The 20,638-nt window shown below is 45.5% G+C and overlaps 1 protein-coding gene across 1 annotated transcript in view; it reads left to right on the top strand.

Annotated features, from left to right (window-relative positions):
* The first annotated feature begins 874 nt into the window (after positions 1 to 874).
* LOC147224827 (neural-cadherin) overlaps positions 875 to 20,638 on the top strand; it is a 104,651-nt gene continuing 84,887 nt past the window's right edge. Inside the window, exon 1 of the mRNA XM_086163585.1 lies at positions 875 to 2,158. Coding sequence (XP_086019711.1) covers positions 1,153 to 2,158 — 1,006 coding nt within the window. The 5' untranslated portion in view covers positions 875 to 1,152. The remainder of the gene's footprint in view (positions 2,159 to 20,638) is intronic.

The following is a 20,638-nucleotide window of genomic DNA, read 5'->3' as shown; positions in this document are numbered from 1 at the left end:
ACTAGACAACACGTCAGTATTGTATGACTGCTACTCTAACTGCATTTATATTAATATATCAAGTTAATCGCTCTATTGGCCCCGTGAGCTAATCATGGTCCCCTTTCCCTCCCTGCTATGAGCGGTAATGAAAAAAAACCCTCAGTAGTTCCCACAGTAGCCCAAAACAAAACAAATGACTCACTCGGTCACACAATGGACGAATCAGTCAGTAGCTCAATGAACGAATCAGTCAGTCGCTCACAACAGCACTCCCCCAAGTCACAAAACGAATGACTCACTCTGTAACCCAATGGACCCGGTAAGCTCAGAGTGGTCGCCCTACTCAGGGTTACGGGTGACTGACTGACTGACTGACTCAAATGAATCAAATGACACGATTCTTTTTGGTGAGTGACTCGAATTAACTCAGGCCGGTAAAAAAAAATTGAGCTTCTCATCACTAGTGGTGGTTTAGGTGGTTGGACTCAGCTCTGCATGTAACACAAGGACAGTTACTCACTGCAAACCCGGATTTTTTTTTTTTTTTAAAGATAGGGGGTCACACTGCTGATTCTCATCTCTTCAATCGTCGCAGATAAATGGATGGAATGCGGCGGCGCGAAGTTTTTAGGACGGATTGGTGGTGGTGGTGGTTGGGTGAGGGGAGAGGGAGAGTGGGAGACTTATTGCTTTGCCCGCGGAGCGTGTGTTTACACCAATTTCTCGAGCGGAGAGGCTGAGCGACTTTTCTCTCCCAAGACTTTAATCCGAGCGCGGATTTGCGGCCCCACGGTGCGACGCGCCAGGGGCGGGCGGGCGGCGTCTGCAGCCGTCCGAACCGTCACGCAGAAAGGGGAGGTGGGAGGGAGAGGGGGGGGGGGCGGGGCTCACCCAGAATCTCCCTCCGTTTCCGGTCCCTGCCTCCCACCCTCGCCCGGCGCTGTCCGGTGCTCCGGTGCTGAACGCCGGGTACCAAACCCCGCAGCGCTGCGCACGTCCTGTCGCGCCGCGCTGGAGGACGATGAAGATGAAGAAGCCTAAATATTCCAGAGGCGTCACCGCGGAAGGATGAGAACTACGAAGACAGGTTGTTTTTTTATTTGTTTTTGTTTTTTTTTCAACACTTTTGCCGTGAAACTCGCGGAGTTGCTCGGAGTTTAACTCGCCGACATGATTTGGGTTTTTCCGCTGGGCATCTGCTGCCTGCTGACCCCCGGCGCCGGATGCGAGACGCCCCCCGGGAGGCCGCTTTTCTTCCACGGCCACGTCTTCGAGAACTCGCCGGCGGCTTCCAGGGTGAACGGGCTGAGCATCCCGGTGCGGCGCGTCGACGCGCAAAAGCGGTGCCTGGACGCGGCGGCGACGCGTCTTACGCTGCGCGGGAACGGCAGCGCTGACTTCCGCGCCTTCGCCCACCACCGGCGCGGGGACATCCTGCTGAAAACTACCCGCGTCCTGGACCGGGAGCAGCGCGCGGAGTACCTGCTGAGCGTGTGCGTGTGCTGCGGGACGTGCGCGTCCGAGTCCACGGTGGCCTCGGTGCGAGTGGACGTCCTGGACACCAACGATCACGAACCCGCCTTCCGCGCCACCGCGGACACGGTGCGCATAAGTTTAGACGACACGTCCGCCCTCCGCAGCGTGGTGTACCGGCTGCACGCCGTGGACGCGGACAGCGGCAAGAACGCGGAGCTCACGTACGTGACCGTCCCCGGTAACGGCAGCTTCTACGTGGTGCCGAAGACCGGCGCGGTCCTGCTGGTGGACTCCATCCTGGGGCTCCCGTCCGGCATCACCTTCAGGGTCTTCGCCAGGGACCACGGGTGGCCCCCACGGACCAGCAAGTCCGTCACGGTCAGCGTGGACCCACGTAGGTGGCCGACGCGCACTGGAGAGCCCGGCGGGTTACGGAGGGCGGGCCGGACGGCCAGGGCGCTGCTCGACCCCGGTGCCGCGCTGGCGCTCAACGTGTCCGAGGATGCCGGCGTGGGCTCTGTCATCACCAGCCTGAGCCCCGGCAGGTTCCACGCAGCCACCTACGAGCTGATCCACCCGGAGCCGGAGGACTCGCCCGTCAGCGTGGGCCGAGACAGTGGAGATATCACGATAACCCGGAAGCTGGATCGGGAGACGGAGCCGTTCGTGGAGCTCAGTGTAAAGATTCAGGATAAACGAGGTGTGTACCCACGCCCCTCCCACGCCCCCTTCCTACGTTATTAATCCCCACTTAAGTTACACCACTGACCCCTCCCCCCACTCATAAGCATTGTGGTGATGAGGATGCCCCTGTTTTTAGTGGAATTACACGCTGCGTGCACACAAACCATCTGGAGCCCCCACCCCACTCACCCACGCACATCAGAGAAACCCACCAACATCCCTCCAACCCCCATTACACCAACATGTCCACCACATCTGCAGTGTGAGGGTGCAGCTGCTGCACTCATTCCTACAGGTGTGCCTGAGTGAACACACACACACACACACACACACATACACACACACCCCTGCTTATTCTCCATCACCAGTCTGCCATGAAGGCGTTCACCCTCAGCCGCTTGTCAGTTGATGCTGGAGAAGCATCTTCGTGAAATGGTGGAATTACATGCACGGCTGATGGAGTTTGTACCCGTAGAGTTGTTTTTCAGAGCTAATCCTTGCAGAGTGGCAAACCACTGCGGCCCTCTCTCTCTCTCTCTCTCTCTCTCTCTCTCTCTCTCATCTGCCGGCATTACCCCCTCTAATCCCCCCTCTCATTCACTCCCCAGTCCCAGGGATTTTTTCGAAGTTGCACCACCACAGAGAGGCCAACAGTCTCAAATGCTAGACGAGAGAAGGTGTAAAGCCGCGTCACCCAAGTTGCTTCCCGCCACCTTTTAGATGGTGGCGGGAAAAATGACAACAAAAGAAGGAGTGTGAAGGCCTGGTGATTTCCTGCAAGGTGTGCGGGAAGCAATGGGGTTGTTTGCTGGGAACCAACCGCCTGTGTTTCACCGCACTGCGTGTTCTCGATTGTACTTGCATGGCTGATTGAGGCCCGTCTGTGCAAGGGTCTGTCCGGGTGGTTTCATAAGAGAGAGGAAAAAATTGGGTGGGGGTAGGTATTAACTTTATTTTCTCGCGGATGCAATGCAAAATCCAGTCTGTCTGATATTGGGATCTTTCTATCCCAACTAGGAACCCCTCCCCTCTCCTGATCTAAGGGGGTGGCATGCCATTTAGCTTCGTGGCTCTGGACAGAATCCTGGCTGGGAGGAGAGGCCTTCCCTTCTGTCCATCTCTACCGCAGCCCCCGTAGACAAAGCTGTCTGGATGAAGGAGTTCCATTTTTCATTTTTTTTTTCTTTTTTTCCTATTTATTAGAGATTTAACCCTCATCTCCCATGTGTATTCGACTACCGTCGCGCGTGTGTTTGCTTATGCTTGCCGCCCGCCTCGCAGATAAAGCTCATAAATACGCCGCAGAGGAGAGTAGGGGTGTGGAAGTGTGTGTATGCTTCACCAGATTGTGCGGTCAAAGTCAAATTGATCCCAGTTTTAATAAGGACCCTTGTGTTTTATTGCCTTCGCACAACTTCCTTGTAGATGTACGTAGTAGCAGCCATTGAATGTCAAACACAAAGCACTCAGCCTTGAAATATATATATAGTTTTATATAAATATATATTTCACACTATAGATTCACACCAGGCACAATTATAACACAACAGCACAACCGAAGCACAATGAAACAACATGAATTTAACCAGCATGAGATCTGACACTGTTGCAAAGCCTCCTTCTTATTACGTCCATGTGACCGCACGTGTCGACTTCACCCCGACTTTCATCCTTTCATCCGCTCAAACGCTTCCTTGCGCTAAATCAGTCGTTCTCATTAAACCACTCGCCAAACCATTTCTGATTGAATTCCAGTGTCTCATCCTCTCCCCTCCTTTCCGCGGCTGGTGCGACGTTATAATTACTGCCATGACTATTAGCCTTATTACCATAATGCTATCCCTCCCTGGGTTGCATGAAGACATGCGCGTTTGTGTGTGTGTTCTGTTGATGTTTAGAGACATCATAGCGTTGACTCACCTGCGGTAATCCAAATAATGCTCACTTGATCATTAAGGTTTATGCACATGAAACAAGACATGGAATTAATAACTTTAATGAGCAGGCGGTGCATGTGTGTGTTGATTAGTTGGTTAATAGTGGAAACACCAATCCTGGGGGTGAGAGGGCATCTAATGCTAATAAGTTTGGGATGGGAATCATGAGCCCTACGTGCTCAAAAGTAGAATCAAAAAGTCCTGCATGGTGCCTAAGAGGAGAATTATTCCTGCTCGCAAAACTTTTACTCAGCAGAAAACAAATAAAAAAACAAAAACGAAACCGTTGCTAGCAACCGCTCAGCAGTTTTTGAACCCGGATCGCGGATTCCTCGATCGTCTGACAGGCCAGTCAGATCAAACACATTATCGGACCAATGTTCTTGGCCGCCGCCATAGAATCCTCCGTCTCTCCTCATCCTCGTCCCTGGAGATCACCTCGGGAAATATTTACTCGAGCCGCCTGTAATCCTGTGAGTGATATTTTCCGCGTATCAACCTGGCAGTATCGGGAGAAAAAAATAAAAAGAATCAAGGTAAAAGCAATGGAAGTAGGCCACGAGTCATGACTCACCAAAACAGGGTTACATGGTGTGGTTTTAGAGGAGGGGGGTTGAGTAACATCTACAGTTCGCCTTGTGAAGGATTACGCCGGCCAACTGAGGAAGTCAGTTCAGATTTGTATCAGTGGGGGAACTCGCCGCTCGCCTCTGCACCTGAGCGGGATCGTGTTCGGGTAGAAAAGTGTCGAACAAATTCAAGTTGGGATCAGGGAAATGGCGGGACTTTGTTTCCCCTTCGCTCTCTTTCTATCTCTCTATCTCTCTCTCACTTTCTTTCAGGCATCATGATGGCATTCAGCTCATGGTATCCACCTCCGCTCTGCTCCCCCCTTCTCCTCCCGTCTCCTCGTCAGCATCTTGCCTCGTGTCGTCTTTTAATCCAATTTCACCTCTCCTTCTCGCCCGGTCCCCCCCGCTCTATTTGCATATTCCCCCTTGTGGTGTGAAATGAATTGTGAAGAGACCTGATCTTGAATTTTAAATGTTTTTTTTTTTTTTATTTGTAATTTGTGACCGTGGGGCCTTTTTGCGTAAGTGGAGGAAGAAAAAGATTCTCACTAAGCTTTCTGAATTTATTCAATTCAGTTTGAATTTCTTCCTTTCTTCTTAAAAAAAAAAAAAAAAAGGTTCCCATGGTGATATGCTTTATTTTCTGTGTGACTATGTTTTATTTAATTCTCTTTAGCCACACCTGTAGCTTCTGTGCATTTGTCTGTGGATACACATCTGTGCATCAGATGTTCATATATTTGCTGCTTCTGATTTTGTATCGGGCAGCACAATGGCGCAGTTGTTGGTGTGCACGGTCAATTTGGGACACGTTCTGGAGGCCTTTCTGTGTGGCGTAAACATGTTCTCTCCACATCTGGGAGGGGTTTTACTTTCTTAACCTCCACCTTCCAAATACATGAAACTCTGACTTGCACGACTCAGAGAGTGAATGGTTCTACGTCTTTGCATGACCTGTTAATGCGTGAGTTAATGGTTGTGTTTGCTTGTTTGTTTCTATATGACATTTGAATCAGAGAAAATTATGAATTCTTGTTATCTCAATATGATGTGTGAATGAGAGAGTGAATGATTGTTTGTCTCTACATGACATTTGAATGTTAGATGGATGCGATGCTACCCTTCGTGCAGGATAAGTGAAATGAATGATTTCGTTTTATGAACATTTCACATGCATTCACACATTCTTCTCTCAACGTGATGTGATGAAAAGGGACTTTGAGGTTGAAACTAATGAAATGTGTCATTTCTGATTAATTCACCGTTTCTCCTTTTCATTCCAAATACTTCTCTCTATAAACGGCTGTAAAAGTTGTCAAATATCAGTTTTATATTTAGAACAGAGGAGTAACAGTCAAAGTCTCCTGTCGTTTTCAAAATGTGTTTGACAGTTCGGAACTAAGCACCGCCAAGGAAACTTCCGAAGACTTTCCGGTGTGTTAGTATTAGATAGTTTCCCCGCCTCTGTTGAACTCGCGTGAATTTTTGCGCGACCAATGGTCGTTCTTCGGCAGCAGGTGTTTTTGCTTTTGCTGCGCACTCGGGTGCGGGTCGCTAAAGAGCGTTTTAATTTCTGATCAAACCCATCTGGGTTCACTTCTATGAATTTGAAAGCACCTTCAGAAAGGTATGGGGGGAATATTCACTTTGAAATGCGATGGGATTAGTTTTTTTTTTCTTTCTCCTGAGTTCTGATTCATTGAATCAGCCAGACGTTAATATAAAGGTTGGAACTGTCGGGTTTTATGCCGTGTTGGCGTGAAGGATATTGTTTTTACCATTACGCAGAGAAGCGTCGGGACAAATAGCAAGTGGATTACCTGCTCGGGAATGGGTGGGGAATAAGACACCGTGAAAGCTGAGTGGGTCAAAGGTGAGACGCCTGCGGCGGAATGACAAAGGTGCCGGGATGGAGAGAGAGAGAGAGAGGAAAAAAAAAGCACTGAAATGCATTCCTTGTGTTTTTAATTTATTTTTTTTTGTTCGTTGCCTGCGAGCCACGTTGAAGATAAGTAAAGGGCGGTCGGATCGGAGGCGGGCGGTCACGCGGTGTTGATGAGAGGTCAGTTGTGGTAAGAAACATCCGCCGAGGGCAGAAGTGAGAGACTGCCAGGGAGACGCGGGCGACGGGGGGAGGTGGAGGGGGATCAAGCATCGCAGTACCATGTCATGTTGTCCGGAGTACAGGCTGTGGGAATGTAAAGGCCGGGAAAATAGAGTGCTGCACAGCGGCAAAAGGGCAACGTGTTCTAGTATTTGTCTGAGTCTTGCTGGTGGGGAGGGGAAAAGTATGACCTGCCCTTTGGAGAGACACAGAAAATAAAAAGATAAAGAAAAAGTATTATGTTATCTGTCCGTGTGAAAGACATGTAGGATCTCTTTGTCAAACATTTGGGGCGGCCGAGGGGGGGAGGGGGGTTATAGTCACAGAACAGCCTTTTGGGCATGCAATGCTGCAAACTAGCTGTCAGCGTTATTAATGGACATTTATATTAGGTGATATATTCTAATGTTTTGCATAATGTGCCCTCACTCGGCTCTGCTCGCGTTCTTGTGTGCAAGCAACGTCCGTGTACTAATTGGGGATGTCAACACCGGAAAAAGTATTTGCGTGTTGCTTACATCCTAGAAGTACTGCTACAGGGAGGGATGTGTGTGTGTGTGTGTGTGTGTGTGTATTGCACATGTCTGTCGTGGGCACAGTCATGGTAACAGGCTGGTTAGTGGTCTGCATTACTGATACCCATTACCAAAGACACTGTCAGCCCCAGATGTGGCAGGCAGGCTGGCGCTATCTGTTAAATGCTTTCCCCATCTCCGAAGACACAGATTCACCAGATTCCAATTTGCTTCCTAACCGTGTAATAAACAAGTGCAACTCGTGGAAAAACCTATCAACAGCCGAGGTTTTTCTTTTACTTAATCTAATCCATGATGCTCAGACTCTCGCTCTCAGCAGGAGATATAGCGCTTTGTTATTGAAATATCTCGCTACATGAATACTTACATTTCCAGTGGCCGTCTGGCAAAAACCCGGCCGTTTGTCTACCGTCCGTCTGATTGTACATCCAACCGCCCCAACCCCACCAAGAGCTGAATTGATCTCGCGCTATTGATCAACCATCGGTGGGGGAGTTGTTGCCCCTAGCCACCAAACATAATTTCAAACAACAGTTTACACGCGGCAGAGAAAGAGCTGATGGAATTCTCCCGACAGCTTGCAGACCCAGAGCCAGGTAAGTATCTGATCCAGTTGGGGGCGGATGAAACAATCCTGGGGGCACTCTAATGAATCAGTCCACCCTTAAGCTGCAGAAAAGAAGGAGAAAAAAAAAAACGGAGCCCCCGCTGGGATACGCCATGCCAGTCAGGCATGTGTGCTGATTTTTCCATTCAGTGTGAATTCCAAATCCCTTTTTTTTTTTTCCCACCCAAAGGTCTAATTAACCGACTAGAACAATGGTCACAGTTCTGGTCTCCGTGTCCCAAGGAGGCTCCGAGAAACGAAAGACGGCTTCGAAATGTGATGTGTGAGATTCTAAATGTGTGTGTTTGTTGGGCAGGAGGGGTCACATAGGCTGGTCAAGAGATGTTTTGACACGCCTCGAACTTTGCGTCGGAGGAAAACAACGAATGAATTGGAGAAATTGCGGGTAATTGCGCAACGCCAATTTGCACAGCAAGGTCGAAGCCTTTATCCGAAAGATGAAAATGGCCGCCCCGCATAAATAGGTGGCACGGTAAAGAGAATGAATTTTTGAAAGAAAAAAAAAAATCTTTATTTTGCCTCGTGATTTAGAAAGGAATAAAAACACAATATGGAAGGCACATCGGGAGGGTCGATCGCAGCCCAGATATTATGAAATGCGTTTGAGGAGGATGATGATGTCGATCTCCTGGTGCGGCTATTTAACAGATTCCGGGAAACAGAAACGGAGTTGACGACTCCATCGTGGACGGCTGACGGCTGATTACGGGCGTCTCCGAGGCGGAGGCGGCGCGGTGCCTCTCAGGGCTGATGAGCAGCGTGGGGAGACAACGCCGGCTGCTCCATGGGCATCTCTGAATAAGAACGTGGCCAACGCACAGACAGTTATGCAAATAGAAGATCCTGAAGCCGGGGAGGCAGACATTTGAAGCACCATCCGTCTCCCCGGCGGTGATCTGAGCCTGCTCCGGCCTTCCATTCTGGATTTTTGTTGTATATTTGCCATCTGTTACTGACATGGATGTGAGGTCAGTTGGAAACCTGGCCTGCCAGGGTTTTACAGCCTGCATCTCTGTGGAATCAAAGCTCACGATTTGTTTCTATCTATCTATCTATCTATCTATCTATCTATCTATCTATCTATCTATCTATCTATCTATCTATCTATCTATCTATCTATCTATCTATCTATCTATCTATCTATCTATCTATCTATCTATCTATCTATCTATCTATCTATCTATCTATCTATCTATCTATCTATCTATCTATCTATCTATCTATCTATCTATCTATCTATCTATCTATCTATCTATCTATCTATCTATCTATCTATCTATCTATCTATCTATCTATCTATCTATCTATCTATCTATCTATCTATCTATCTATCTATCTATCTATCTATCTATCTATCTATCTATCTATCTATCTATCTATCTATCTATCTATCTATCTATCTATCTATCTATCTATCTATCTATCTATCTATCTATCTATCTATCTATCTATCTATCTATCTATCTATCTATCTATCTATCTATCTATCTATCTATCTATCTATCTATCTATCTATCTATCTATCTATCTATCTATCTATCTATCTATCTATCTATCTATCTATCTATCTATCTATCTATCTATCTATCTATCTATCTATCTATCTATCTATCTATCTATCTATCTATCTATCTATCTATCTATCTATCTATCTATCTATCTATCTATCTATCTATCTATCTATCTATCTATCTATCTATCTATCTATCTATCTATCTATCTATCTATCTATCTATCTATCTATCTATCTATCTATCTATCTATCTATCTATCTATCGTGCGTTGATAGAGAAGAGCTTAAGTCTGTGTACTAATCAGACCATATGGTCGCCACAATCTTACGATGTGGAGATGTGATAGGGGACAGCGATTTGTCTTTAGCGGCGCCAGATTTGCCACAGAAACATGAACCGCCGCTGTCCCACATTAACAATCAAGGAACTCTCTAAGCTCTTTTACTCGAAATGAGAGAAAGGAAAGGGATGGGAGGAAAAGCAGGAGTTCAAAGTTTTATTGGCAGCCCATTTCTGACACCTAGCTCAGGATCCATATCTAAATGTCCGGCCAGCCTGTGAATAATTGTGCGCTCAGCTCGTCTTACGTGCGGATTGAGTGCGAGATCTGGATGTATTTACAAAATCCTCCTGATGGAGAATTACTTGAAAAAAAAAAATCACTATATGAAATCATGCTCATCCACTGGGAATGGGAATCCATTATCACAGATTTGGGCCATTAAAGTTGATTAAAATCGCTCCTATCTACATATGTTAAATATAATCACATGTATCCGTTGTTCCGATACCACATATTGTGATGGATTGTGATGGGGTGGCGGATCGGTCTCCCTCGCGCGCAGCGGGTGATAAACATTGATCTTGTTTAATCTTGTCGGCCCCGCTGCTAATGACGGGAGATGATGGTCCACAAGGGGACTCCGCTCGGTGGATTAGTTGTCTAAATGAGGACTTTATCCTCTTCCTCATTCCCCCATTGCAAATAAGCCAAACTAAAGTCACGTGTGCGGTACAATGCACGTGACCGATGGGGTGTGTGTGTCCGGCGACATGGAACGGGCGCGATTTCCGCTCATGAAAGCGTCTGGGTTGGCACCTTCTCGAACTTTCAGTGCATTATTTGTGCATCAGTCAGGGACGGGGCTACTCCAGGCGCCTCCGCCTTTGGCGAGCTCGACAACGACGTGCGGAGGCTCTGAGTACAGTGATAGATTATTGCTGTCTCACTTGCACTCCGCGGTGTGTTTTTTCCATTAAACCTGTGTGGCTGCCTCGGTTTGCCTCCGCCTTGCCTTGAAATTGCTGCTAGCATGTGTATGTGTGTTTATTTTGTTTACCAATATGTGTGTTTGTATGGAAAGATATCGAAAGGGCTCCGAGGGACAACCCCCATCAATCACCATCATGGCAGGATACGGCAAGAGAGGGCCGGCGGATTGAACGAGAGATGGGGGTCGCCACGGGATACGGCTTCTGGCCTCGGTGGATGAATGGGCGGAGAGGTGCTGGCTGGCTCTGATTGAGCCGGGTGGTGTAGTTTATAACCTTCAGAGATAACGCGCTTCGGCGGCAGTCCCCCCACCTCCGTAGCTCAAGCAGAGACTGATAATAAGACCGCTTGAATGGCAAATTGAATTAATGCTGTGGCGCCGTAGAAGAGCCCTGACTATAACACATTTCAAAATCCTGTAAAGGAACTCAAATCATTTCACACTCTGCTGCTGAGGATCCTGCCTCACTGGCACCGGCCACGCTTCGGTCATTCAACGGTGATGATACGTGGAGATGATACTAATTCTTGCTCCCGGGGTTACAAAGTTTGCGAATATCCATTGGGATTCCCTCACAACACGAACGCGGCTTAGTCTCGTGTTATTGTGCAGGGGTGGGGGGGCGATTCTCATATCTGCAAACGACGACACTCCCTCATCGCTCTCGGTTAACGGCAGCTGGAGCTGGACGGTTTTTAGTGCCCTTGCACTCACGTTTTTTTTTTTTTTTTTTTCAGCTGTTTAGTATGAACAGTACGGGCCTCATAGGCAGACTGTCACTGTCATAAAACGAAAATGACCTCTCCGCCGAGGAAGCGCGTCGATGCCAGGGAGCTCTCTGACATACACTAACACCAGCAGACAGGCTCTGATGGAGACGGATGAGCGAATGAACGGCTCAGTATGAACCGGGATGGAAGAAAATGACTTGTCTTCTTTTCTCTCTCTTCTTCTCTTCTTCTCACTTCTCTTCTCTCCCATCAAATTGCAAACCCATTCCCTGTTCTCTATTTTGGCCTCCCAGCGGCATCCTTTTTTTTTTTTTTTTTTTTTTTTTTTCTCTCAAGCCAGACATGCCTCTCGAGTGTTGCACTGGAGTATCCCCCTCGACCGCTTTCTTCCAGAAAGATACGCTCAAAGGCACACAGACACACAGTCACTGATACACACCACTGCACAAACGACACATTCGAAAAAGGGAGGAATTGTGCCGACATCCCACGCATACATGTAAATACCTGATACCTAACAGCTTTCAGTGAAAAGTTTAAGCAATGCAGTAATTAAGTACCCCTCCCCCCAAATGGCTGGAAACATGCATTCATTCATTTATTCATTCATCATTAAAACGCTATATAGAGCAGTTGTTCTTAAGCTGGATTCGATTGAACCCCAGGGGTTCGGCGGTGGTCAAAACACACACCCAACTTATATAATTTGTGATGACACGCCCCGTTTGGCCATCACTGGCTTCAGGTGATCATGCTACGTAGCTTGGCCTGTCTGTGCTGCAGGGATTTTGGTGCGCTCTGTCGTCAACTTGTGACTGTCGTGATGATACGTCATGTGATTTCTTTCTTAATATTTTAATCCCTTCATACTAATCATGTCGAGCAAAAAGAGAAAGTGGTCGGACGAGTATGTGCAATATGGATTCACATGTGTAGCAGAATGTGATGGGAGTCAGCGTAATGTCTGCATGATTTGCAATGCCGAGCAGAGCAATTCTTGTCAATTACTTGCAAAACTGAGGGCACGCTTGTTTTTGTGATGTTTGTGTGAAAATCCCTTTTTGCTAGTTTTGTTCTACGAACATAGTGATGTTGATGCAGGGTTCATTTTATGCACCAGTAAAACATATGCCAATGTCTCGAATTCGAAAAAAAAAAAAAAAAATCACGTTTTTATTTTTCCTATAAAGAGGGGTTCGGCGAATGCACATATGAAACTGTTGGGGTTCAGTTCCTCCGACAAGGTTAAAAACCACTGATATAAAGAGATACAAGCATTCACTCTTCATTCACACGTCTAGATTTCTCCTATTGGGGTCCATTTTTGGACTGTGGGAGGAAACCGGAGAATCTGGAGGAAATTCACACGTACACGCAAACTTAGCAACAAAATGCCCCCCTGTTGGACTCGATCCAGTGACCTTATAGGTGTGAGGCAAGGCGCCGGTAACTTACAGTACATTTCACAAGCCTGGCGGTGTCGCTTTGTCCGAGAGGAAATACTGCTGAGTCGCTTTTACTGACTGTTCTGCAGAAAAAGTGGAGGCAGTTTATTCCAGGTGTGCTATTGAGTCGGACACACAAACACGCGCATGCGTTCGTGCGTGCGAGCGGCAGAAAGCAAACACCACACGCTCCTTCCTCCGGGCGAGGAAATGAAAGCCCAGATTGAGGTGCCAAACATTGCAAGGTGATACATAGCAACAAGTTGCAGCCTCTACATATTAAATCCTCTTTCAGAGAAATCCCAGTGGAATATTGAATCGTGTGTTTGGATAAAGGTTGTTTCAAACTGATGCATCTACTTCCCCCTGGCGTTTGTTATTTCAGGTCGGGTAGGAAGCCACCAAGAGTGTTTGGTCTAATTTAAGGAAGCGGTTTAAAAACCCCCCAAACAAACAAATAAACAAACAAAAAAGGCATCATTACAGACAGACGCAAGAGTCGAGATACAAATGTGTGACTTTCCTTAGCGACAGCTGCGAACCGGCACGTGGCACGCGCATCCACGTCCTCTGGTACGACGAAGCCGTCGTGACGAGGAGGGCGGCCGAGTGAGCCGAGCGATGTTCGCGCCTGAGCGCTCATTATTTCTCCACACGCCGTCTGTTTGGTTAGCAGCGTCACCGCGACAACGACAACAAAACCAGAGTACAGATTGGAGTGCGTACTCCACAATCAGATCCAATTATGTGCGATATGAGAAATAGTTGTGAAGAAACAGCACTTGACTGCTGATGGAGTGCTTCTGTAAAAGCTCCCGAATACCTGGCCGTATAATTAATATCCGCAGCTTCGGCTAGCATTCCCACGCACTGTCATCGCTTGTACTCGCTCCGATTTCACCCTCAGGTCCTCCCGCACCTCCGAGCCTCCGCCGGCGCATAAAGACACTAAGGGAAACCAAGAGCACGACCTGCATTTGCCTATTTAATGTCTTTCGTGCGTTGTTCAATAAATATTTAAACGCACTGTCGCACAGCACGTAGGTTGACCGCAACCGCGGTTGGTGGCGAGATTTAAGAACTCCAGAGAAAGGTGGTTTGTTTATAGTGTTTTACAGTTCAGATAAGTAAACAGCACAGAATTTGGTTCGAGAATGTTGTGGAAATTCATTCATTCGTTATCTATTCATTATATATTCAGCTTATCCTGCATTAAAGATCGCAGGGATACCGGAGTCTTTCCGGTCGCCAGTCGACCACAGGACCACATATAGAGTCATGAAACCACTCACTCTCTCACTCCAGGGTGATATATGTTGGATGGCACGACCAAAAATAACTTGTTCTCCCCAACTGCCATCTGACGTCTGAACCACTGACAGATGTCAGTAATCATGCGCTACCTTCGGGACCATCACACACACTTGATTGTTCACTTCTCTGCACTTCACACTCAGCACAGCCACTCTACGCTGTACTCAACTTGACATTTAACATGACTGTTTATTTTACTGTCTGCATCCAAACTGCACTTTGAGAGTTTGCAACCGGAAAACAGCACACAAACTTTGTCAGTCTGCACTGTCTCAACTTGCACATACCGGGATCACAAGTGTTTGCATTCACTTTGCTCTTTTCCTTCAACTTGCTCATCCTGTTAATACTATTTACTATTTCTTTGTTTTCTATAAATATAATTGCAATAGAATGGCCATTAATCACTGTTTTCCTTTTCTTTTGTTACCTGTCTGGCTTCAGCACAAAAAGAATTTCCTTTTACAGGGAAACATGTTTCCCGACTAACATGTGACAAGAAACACTTTGAATCTCAGTCTTGAATGTAGTATATATAAAATATAGAATATGTTCAGCAAATCAATCTCTCATTCACACGTCATGTCAACACAAACAACCATTCACTCATTCATTCACGCATCTTGGGCTCCAAAGAACCTCCTGCATGTTTTTGGAACCTGGTACCTTTATATCTACTCTCTCAATGCTGATTGCATTCATATGCGCTTTTGTCTTTCGGCAAGAAATTGCCACTTTAGATCGATGTTATGATGAATTAATGTATGGTTGTTTGTCTGTATATGATATGTGAATGAAAGGGTTAATGTTTAATGTCTCTATATGAGGCGTGTGAATGAGAGAGTGAATGCTGGTTTGTCTCGATATGTAGTGTGAATAAGAGCGAGTTTTTTGGCTGGATGTCGCTACGTGACTTGTAAATGAGGCGGTGAACGACTGAATGTTGAATTTACATGTCATTGAATATGACATGCGAATGAAAGGGTGAATGGTGTACGTTGAGGCCACATTCAAGTGTTTTCAGGTTTGACCACTGACTAACCTTTTCCGTCTGGAGAAATAGATTTTTTTTTTTTCACGGCAGATGGGAGACTGTTGTTTGTTTGTGGTTTGTTTTGACTCATCACTGTCACTCGATGCCCGGCAGAATTTTGTATATCTGATTTTCTTTTCGATTCCATGAGCACGTCACCTCTGAACAGGACCAGACCACACTTTTCACAAAAGTTGTGCATTTTCATAGGGATATATTTTACTTAAGGCACCTTGTTAGACATTCACGGGCACCATAAAGACACATACATATACACAAAATACAGATCTTTGTCAGATCAGAATGTTATTAATGTGATGAACGTCTCTGTTTGTGACATTTTTTTTATTGGCAAAACTTTGCTGTTTCTGTTCAAAAGAGAAGCTTGTCCTTAAGTGAGAGAAAGCAATGAAGAAATTCTGAATATTTCATTTAAAGCAGTATTCAGGGTATAATGCATTTCTATACTGATGCCTTGAAAAAGCAGATCCCACCTTCATAGATTGTTGCCGTGCCAACTTGAGGTGTTCGGTTTTATCGGCGGCATCTCTGACGCACAACGACCGACGTGACTGAACAAGGAAGAAGGAGATTCGATGAAGTCCTCACATCACCTCTGATTCAGGGGGCGTAGCTTTGCCTTCCTAAACCGTCTTTGCCAGCTTGTCTTTTTTTGTTTGTTTTGGAAAAACGTTCCGCTTCTAGTCTTCATTATATCTTGGCAGGCAAAGGAAAAAAAACGAACACACATTTGCCAATTTATCAAATTAATTCGACTGAAGTTGTCTGGTAGCCTCACAATTAACTCTGCACAACTAATTACTACTTTTGCCATAATTTCATGGCTCCACTCACAGACAGTTTTCAGGGACGTTAACTGTTCCTTCCCTCTAATTCAACGGCACTGTTTGGACAACCGATTGAACATTTACTTGTCAATAGCAATTTGCACCGGGTTTGGAATGAAGGTGCTCTCGCAACAATTTTTCAAATGCCGCAATGAACAAACCCTCCAACGACATTTAATTTGTGTCGAAGGTGCGCCTGTCGCTATTACAGATTTATAATGTTTTACTAACGCAGGGGTACGCACGTCTGAAAGCCAGATTATGATGTGTGAAAAGTAATAATGTGTTCACAACACTGTGTCCTTTTGGCTATAATGGTGCTTTTAGTGATTTGTGAAATGGTGAGTTCATTCACAGGATTGTTTCAATTTGATTGAAAGGTGGGGATTTTAATGAATTCCCTGTTGTTTATTATATTTTGTCTCTTTATCTCTATTTGTTAATTTAGCATGGAAACACCGAAATTTAAAAAAATGTTTATTCTCGAAAGCAACAGAGTCCATCACGATGTACTTTTTGTCAGAGAAAAGCATTGATATAAAATGCAGAAAATCCCCAAAGTAAATACAGCTTTGGCTGCAAAGACGGCTGCTTTCAACTTCAGAAATCAGACCAGATGTGTAGTTCAGAAGGTTCCACTGTTTTTCTTCTCAGTAAGACTGAGTCTTCTGTGCTCCTCAGTCTTTTACTTGACTCCTACAGTCGTGAATAAATAATGATAACATAAAACAGTTGCAAAGAAAAGCAATAATGGCCTTGAACAGACGCATAGTGGACGAGGTCGAAGGGTGGCAGAAGTGGCAGAGGCCCTGGAATGACACCACATACATACATTTATTTGCAATATAACCCCATCGATAGTTGTATTAGTTAAATGTATCTTACAGTGCCTCCTCTCACATGATGTATGATTCTCCAATCCCTATCACTGTCAGCTAAATCTAAATATCATTAACCTGCACATACAACATGACAGTGTTTTTATACATTTTGATCTACACAAGACACATCCACAATACTACTGGAGATGAATAAAAATGGTGCCTGTATTGGGAAAGGATTTTCTACTGTGTGATTTCAACACACACTAACAGTCCAAAACATATTTTCTTGTCATAAGTGAAAAAAGTTATTTTTTCCATTTGGTATTTCTCCCTATCCAAGCTATGTGTGATGCAAAATGATATTTGGATATGTGAAAAAGAGAAGTAGGCGCTTGCACTATGGACGCTGCTGAGCACTTGTACTGCTAGGTGCAAGGTAGAGATTGCACGTTTGAGTGTTTCGTGATGCATGTGTCATGATAACCGCACGCTTCTTGTCGCCACTGATATATTGGTGTGATTGGTTAAAATGGGTGCTTCAGACCGATTAAACTTCCAATATCTTCAATCTATCAGTAGCCGTGCGTTTGAAATGGGGTTTGAATATGAGTTTCAAAAAGTTTTCACTCCAGGATGGGTTGTGGTTACATATTGCCGTTGCAAGCACAAGCAAAATATCGATTACCTATGAGCAACATCGAAGATCAATACGGTGTCCTTTGACCATGGAAGGATAGGAAGTAGCTGCTTTGAAATTAAAGTAACGGCCATATTTAAGATTGGTGATCGATTCGCAAATGAGAAACAACATCGAGAACCCGCACGTAGAGAAATACAGGCAGGGAAAGCCTGAAAGCCTGCAAAGAACTAAGGCACTTTATAATAATGTATAATAAAGTATAATAATAATAATAATAATAATAATAATAATAATATAGATTTGACTCGTATTATACATCTGTATAGATTATTGTGAAGGTTCCAAGGTTGTTTTACTTTTTTTTATAAACTGTTCAGTGTCTTCTCTTGTGTGGTGTATAATTCTGCAATACCTATTAGTGTCAGATTAATTTCACAACACGACGCTATGTTTTCATGCATTTTTATTCCAGCAAGACATGTCCACAATGCAACAATACCATAATCAAGATAATTTCTTGATACTATATTGTCTGCATATATATGTTTACGTATACCGGTAGTATTCATTAAGTAAACCTCAACCTTCAATTAGCTCTGCTTCAAAAATATTTTCATAGAAGCGGTCAGAGTTCTTTTCTTATATTTTGAATGCCTTAAAAAATCCTGTGCGGTGACAATTGCAATCTTTATGAGATGAAACTGGTGACTTGTGTGTGATAGAAATAGGCAGGGGCTCCGGTGGAAGTTGTTGACTCGAAAATCTTCCTTCAAGTCGAGTGTGAATAATGTATGTGAAGGTTGCACATCTAAAACACTGGCATCCTGGAGGTGCGCATTTGCAGTTTTCTGCCGCCTCAAAGCTCCGGACCCCATAAACGATCCGAAGTGGACCGGCGGCTTTCCGATCTGCCCCGGCAAATTAATATTTCAGCAAAATTTCCACCTGTCTGTTTTCACCTTCTGCCTGAGCTGGAATGCAGCCGCTGCCCACGTGTTGCTCAAGGACTTGTTTCTCATAACCGAGATATGATTACGGAATATAAATCCATGCCAGCTGGTTGGTGTCGGCATGCTGAGCAGCATCTTACAAGTTGGAGGGTGTTAGTTTTATAAAGTAAATGTTCTGTGTGGAGAACCTGACACTCAGCATCTGCATCGGTTTCTATTTGCGTTCACGAGGTGTTGACAGTGGAATCAATAGTTTTCCATGCAGTTCTCCCTCCTGTTCGCATTCAACATTCATTTGCTCATTCATTGTCTGTAACCGTTATCCCACAGATGGGGTTGGGGTTGGAAATAGAGCCAATCCCAACCGCCAATGGGTGAAAGGCGGGGTTTAACCTGGATCGGTAACCTGTCAATCACAGGACCACTCCAATAATTATAATGATAAAGATCTGACTTACCTTCTGCATCTGCATAGATTATTTTAAAGGTGCCAGGATTGTTTTTTTTTTTTTTTTTTTTTTGCTTAAGGCGAAGAGCAAAGAAGACCCGACAGTTAGAAGATCACAAAAAAAGGCATCGATTGAGAGAGCCCTCTTTCCTCTGGCAGAATGTTCCAGGGCCTCGGGGCTCTAATTGCAAAGGCTTTGTCCCTTTTATTCCTGGCTTGAACTCTGAAGTATATGACAGACCTTTGTCTGATGGCCTCGAGGTGAGTAAACAAAATCCTCCGGGCTTCGGCTGAGAACAGCGTATACAGACGTTTGAGTGTTTAAGATTAAAAATTCATCCAGTTTTCTCAGTATTTCCGAGGCCATGAAAACACGAGCACGTAAACGTTTTTTTTTTTTCCTTTTTTAAATCACTTCCCAACAAAGCAAGACACAGCTTCCCCCGCAGCCGAGCCCTGACTCAGGGCACCGGTAAATGTTAGAGTAAAATATTATGACGCGTCAAGCTAAAAAGGATTTTTATTGTTATTGTCATTAGGTACCCAAAAAATCAGACAGTGCTGCTAACTATGTAATCCAGCATTTTTCAGATAACAGTATCAATTGCCGGGATGAAACAGCTCAGTACACATAACTTTCTCCAAAGCCTTCTTTATTTCACTTTTATTTATTCACTTTATTTCACATTTCTAACTGACTTGACTGATCCCTGAGACATCCCCCAGAGTAGAGGAGGGGAAACCCTTCTCCAGGGCAGAGATGTCATCTCAATTGTCACTAGGGGCAGAACTTGTACCCCCATTTTGTACGCCCGGGGAGGGTTTGACGAGGCGTTCTGAAAGTCTCCCGTCGAGGAGGCATTTTTGTCGGTCTGCATCCTCCAGCACCAAAACTTTTGCAATGTTCATGGACTTCACATCACCCCTTTGCACCATCTGTCCTGGCCTGCACCTGGGGAGCAGGTGAGCCAGGAAAGATCACATCCAGCAACTGGGCAGTCAGCATTGGCGCCCCCCAGGGGTGTGTTTTCTCCACACTGCTCTTCCCTCTTCACACTAATCGCTGCTGTTCAGGTGACCCATCTGAGTCTAGATAGTACTGTGGTGTATTCACAGCTGAACCTGCTCAAGTATGTGGAGATGACTTCAGGAGGAGCCCCTCTATAGCGCCGCCCAACCCAATGCCAAACAGCACTTTGGTTACCGCAGCAGGTTTCTGGGATCCATCACCTCCCAGGTTCTAACTCGGATGGTGTGATCAAAAAGGCCCAACAGAGGATGTGCTTTCTGCACCAGCTCAGGAAGTTGAACCTGCCTCAGGAGCTGCTGAGTCAGTTTTACACAGCAGTCATTAAGTCTGTTCTGTTCCCCTTTTACAATTGTGTTTCAGCCAGCAAGTAGGACAGAAACAGACTGAATCAGGACTAACTGCGGTAAGACTCATAGGTGTGAAACTGACATCTATCCAGGACTTATACTCTTCCAGAATCAGGCTGTAGACATCACCGCACGCCCATCACTCCCTTCTCCCCTCTGGAAGGATGTACAGATCGCTGTAGGAAGAAATAGGAACAGGTTTTACCCTCAAGCCATCCCAGCAGCACCTTAAAAACTGTGCCATGCCCCTGCATCTGTACCTGATCATCTCTTTATTTATTATTTTTACTTGTCTCATTGTTTGCGGTACCTCACTGACCA

This window comes from Fistularia commersonii, chromosome 17 (assembly GCF_037954325.1).
Source record: "Fistularia commersonii isolate RoL2024-O1a breed Wild chromosome 17, RoL_Fcom_v1.0, whole genome shotgun sequence".
Lineage (NCBI taxonomy): Eukaryota > Metazoa > Chordata > Actinopteri > Syngnathiformes > Fistulariidae > Fistularia > Fistularia commersonii.
Note: the sequence above shows the minus strand (reverse complement) of the source record. Positions and strands in the feature narration are given on the sequence as shown.